At 40.1% G+C, this 4,876-nt stretch overlaps 1 protein-coding gene across 1 annotated transcript; it reads left to right on the forward strand.

The window, feature by feature from the left end:
• Window positions 1–252: 252 nt before the first annotated feature.
• On the forward strand, window positions 253–3,692 carry LOC137915814 (PI-PLC X domain-containing protein 1-like). The gene is made up of 6 exons (XM_068758934.1): window positions 253–370; window positions 1,750–1,874; window positions 1,977–2,108; window positions 2,812–2,979; window positions 3,053–3,239; window positions 3,457–3,692. Exons 1-6 carry the CDS (start codon window positions 253–255, stop codon window positions 3,690–3,692), a joined length of 966 nt encoding a protein of 321 aa, XP_068615035.1.
• The last annotated feature ends 1,184 nt before the right edge of the window (window positions 3,693–4,876 follow it).

Raw genomic sequence — 4,876 nt, forward strand, 5'->3', positions numbered from 1 at the left:
ATTGTTCATCCTCTCTTACTGACGGTTTCAGTTCTTTGAACACTTCCGAACAGCCAACTAGTAATAAAGAGCATAAAGAATCAGCAGGTAGGTTCAGCAGGATGAGCTGCGTGAATCTAAAGCGTTAACCTTCATCTCTGTACTTTTTTATTAGAATCTATTCAGTAGCTGCAAAATGCTGCATTGGTATGTCATTGAGCTTTGACCTTACTTTATTTAAGCTTGACTTTGTTGTTGTTTGTACAATTTGAGATGAAAATGTTTGCAGGAAAAGGCCGATGGAAAAGAGAAGTCACAGGATATGAAGAATGGATGTCGCAATTGCCCTCTGAACTTCACAGCATTCCTCTTTTTAATTTGAGCATACCAGGTATGAAGTTGTAGTGATATAGTCGCTGCTTACAATGAAACTGCATTTAATCAAGGCGCAGCGCTTTGCCTGTTTTATTATCAAGACTTTATGTATCCAATATTCAAATGTTTAATGTATTTATTTAGTTTGCAAATTATGTAATAGCTATCCATTCATAAATATGTGACCTAGACTGAACGAACAAAGGCATCCTTGCAGTAGTTCTATGAGACACAGCTCTATTTCGAGTTGTATGCTGACAGTGTTGTCATGGAAACGCCTGAACTTGTGGGTCGCGTAGAAAGTGCAGGCCGATCAAAATGAATGTGTGTCTATGTATGTTTACATGGGAAGAAACATTTTAATGAATACATACAGCATATCTCCATGTTTAATTGTTGTGCCATTTTTTAAATACTTTAGATAGACAATAGAAAGTTAAAGTTGATGGAGTATCTCTGCTATCACATCAACCGGATCTACATTTTAAGCAAAGGTTCCTTGGGCAATTGTATCTTTTCGCAATCAGAAACACATCTTTAACTGTTTAATTAGCATCCGTTAGATTAATGCTGGTGCTGCCTGTTTTAATTTTCCTGTTACAAAATTGAAAAAGCTAAAATAGGTTTCATTTTTCTTCTGACATGCAGTATATAATCAATGCTTTATTTGCACAAACTAAAATGAAATTATGTTGGCACTAAGTGGAAATAATTATTTGAACTGTTGAGGCTCTATTCACTCCCATTCATTGCTGACTCCTTTGCAATCCCTCTGGTTGAATCGCAACCGATTTTGGTTCAACAAAATTAATAGTGAGTGGACAGGGTGTGCGTGTAGAAGGCCTTTGGTGTGTCTTGATAATCGTTTACCAATATAACGTTTACTATCTTCCTTATTTTGGTGTGTTGACATGCTAAGTAGCCGTGCACACCAAGTACAGTTAGGCAGATGGGATTATTCTTACAATTGTATTAGCAATAAACCAGAGCTGGGAACATCTAAATTTTGACCTGATCATTACATCATCAAGAGTTCAATATATCGTCGGGCTTTAAAAGCTCACACAGAGGGAGACTTGAGCATCTGCATCCTGCTATTACATGGTTAATAATACTAATCAAAATGTATTTAGTCATAAACACAAGACGTGGACAAATGTCAAATGTGACATGATGGGGTTAGAGAGAAGTCAGAGGACCACCAAGGCTATTAGGATTTATTCTCTGGATACCATAGATGTCTGAGTGTCCTTCTATACACCAACAAAGGGAGCAGAACCTTTTCAAATGTTGGGCCGTGGCCCACTCTGGTGCCGGAGGAAACTCAGCCATTTACAAATTCAATAACATCAAATTGCTTTGACTTGTATGTGTGTTTCTGCTTGTTAAACCCAGGCAGCCATGACTCAATGAGTTATGACTTGGACATCCACTCCTCTATACTCGAGCCCGATAGACTGAAGAAGTTCAGCAGGATCTACTGTGCACGTAAAATAGTCTGCAAATGGGCAATCACACAGGTGAACGATGTTAACAATCTCAGTGACTATTGAATGTACTTATACACGAGTGAGCTGGGGAGGTGAATGTTTGATCAACTGCTGCGCTCCTCTGTGATGCAGGAGGAGGATATCACCAAGCAGCTGGACTCCGGAGTACGCTACTTTGACCTGAGGATCGCTCGCAAGCCAAATGACGCAGACCCCACAAGGCTTTACTTTCATCATGGGCTGTACACAAGGACGGATGTGAAGGTAAAGACGGAAAAGCCATTTATTGTCAGTAAACCGCTGCTTCTTTTCATTAACTATTGATAAAAGTGGGGAGCTTGCAGGTTATCGCTCACGAGTGATCTCTAGTTCTTACTTTTTATGCGTCCAGTTTTTTTTGACTTTATTTATTTACATTTGGCCACTTATATCAATGAAAATGCACAAATGTGGATCAATAATCTATACAACAATATAACTGGATATTTGGACCAATGCAACAAATACAAAGATTATTATCAGAAAGGATGACGTTCTATGATGCTGACCATGTACTTGCAGCAGTCCTAGTTTGAGTCGATCTCAAACAATCAATGCTTTCTCTCTCTACTCTATACAGGCTACTACCTAAAAAAGTCAATAAGCCATTTGCATTTTGAACATAAGAAAGCGGGATCAATCATTAAAAATACAACGCTTACAAGGTAGTAAAAACATTTAAAGTGCTTACGTTTTATTATGTTTTATAATGATCCATGTCACAAAACAGAACATACGATTAGATATTTAATAAGCTCTGTGTACTTTGTGCAGATTCACAAAATGTCAAATCAGATCAGAGTAATTCATAACTTTATAAATACATTGTTATTTTGACCATATACGGTCACTCAAGAGCTGGAGGTAAACTCATCTTTATTTAGCATGGACGACTATACTCAGAGGACTGTTCTGCTACTGTGATCAGACTGTTCTCAACATGATGAACGACTGGGCAGAGAGGCACCCCAAAGAGATCCTCATCCTGGCTTTGTCCCACTTCAAAGGATTTGATAAGAAGATTGAAAGGCCGCTCCACACCCATCTAATGAACGCCATCAAGACCTTGTTTGGATCCAAACTTGTCCCCAGAAAAGTAAGTAAATGTGTGTTTGCTTTGCCACAGGCATAGCGTACGACAATCTGTAGCATGTTTTTATTGCATGTAGGGCACCCCGACTTTGAAGATCTGCTGGGAGAATAAGAGAAACGTCATAGTTTCATATGATTATCGGCGCAATCACCATCCTGAGCTGTGGGGGGCAATTAAGTACGTCTATGGCAACAGCATGAACCCCATAAATGTGGAAACGAAACTTTGTCAGGAATTGGAAAGAACACCAAGGCCTTTTAAAGGTGAGTTTCTTGATTCAAAAAATAATGTTTGATTTCTATTTTTGTGATCTAGGCTGTTAGTTATAAATGTCATAGTCACTTAATAATATTTGTTTAGTGATGAAACACAAGAACGTGCAAAAGCTTCTGCATGATGATTGTCGCCCAGAGACTTTTTAAATAAGACGTTTTGTCCAGTGAAAAAGACGATCTTTACTTTCTCCCTAACGATCTGCAGGTTTCTTGGTTTGCGGCTTGAACCTGACTCTACCAGAGGACGTCAGGATATTTAAATACATCCTTCGCCTTTGTGACAATTTCCCCAATGTCATACACAGGAGTCTCCCGAGACTGCTGCAGTGGGTGAATGAGCAAGCTAGCAAAACACCAATGAACATTATCGCATCAGACGCGGCGACTCGGGACCAGTTTGTCGCAACTGTTGTCCAGCTCAATATTTCAAAACATGCATGAAAGCACATCCTGATAGAAACACAGTTCAATCTCCATTCGCAATACTTCACTGATTCACCCCCACCCCCCCTTCAAAGAAATCCACGTTGTAAAGTTTTAAAGTGGTAGGAGTCCTTCTTTTCAATCACAGGCACACAATGTGAGGTCCCCCAAGAAATTGTACAGTTTCAAGTTCTTTTCAATGTCTGAACAACACTGTCCAAAAACGCTTTCATCAAACGATGCATGAGTGATCCTACCGTCTCCAGCAATCACCCCGATAGTGAAATCAATAATTGTCCTTCCTATTTCGATTTTTGTATAAGTACAGTTTGATTTGAGTGGGCTTGCTTATGACAGAACCATTAATCATTTCATCAGCCTCTGTTGATTGATCTTTTTTATTCTTCTTGTCAAATTATTATTACAATATTAGTATATGTAAATATCAACATAAATCTCTGTTTTCCATGTTGAGCTAATTCTCTCTCTCTATATATATATCTTATGAAAAGATTTTCAAAAGTTTTACATATCTTCCCCTCCTTGGTGTATCAGACACACCCTGGGGGCGTGGAAGACCTGGAGAAGCCGCATTATGAGTTTATTATTGTAATTTGTATTTCTCGTGATATAGTTGCAGCGATTATCATGTACAGTACTTGTTATATATATTATTATTAAGTATTATTAAGATGTGCTTTTCTTTCTGTCCCGCTGGTGCTCCATCATGTGTGCATTTATGGCATTGCAATAAAATGTGCAGATTGTGCACGTCATGCAAGTTTTTGGCTGGTCTGTGCCAGCCAAGTGGCTAACGTTAGCATGATGCTGCAGTCAGCGGCGCTTCCCAGACCAAGTGGCTAACGTTAGCATGATGCTGCAGTCAGTGGCGTTTCCCAGTCCAAGTCGCTAATGTTAGCATGATGCTGCAGTCAGCGGCGCTTCCCAGACCAAGCGGCTAACGTTAGCATGATGCTGCAGTCAGTGTGGCACTTCCCAGACCAAGCGGCTAACGTTAGCATGAGGCCGCAGTCCGTGGCGCTTCCCAGACCATGTGGCTAACGTTAGCATGATGCTGCAGTCAGCAGCGCTTCCCAGACCAAGTGGCTAACGTTAGCATGATGCTGCAGTCAGCGGCGCTTCCCAGACCAAGTGGCTAACGTTAGCATGATGCTGCAGTCAGCGGCGCTTCCCAGATAAGG

The sequence above is a fragment of the Brachionichthys hirsutus genome, unplaced genomic scaffold (genome assembly GCF_040956055.1).
Source record: "Brachionichthys hirsutus isolate HB-005 unplaced genomic scaffold, CSIRO-AGI_Bhir_v1 contig_876, whole genome shotgun sequence".
Taxonomy (NCBI): Eukaryota; Metazoa; Chordata; class Actinopteri; order Lophiiformes; family Brachionichthyidae; genus Brachionichthys; species Brachionichthys hirsutus.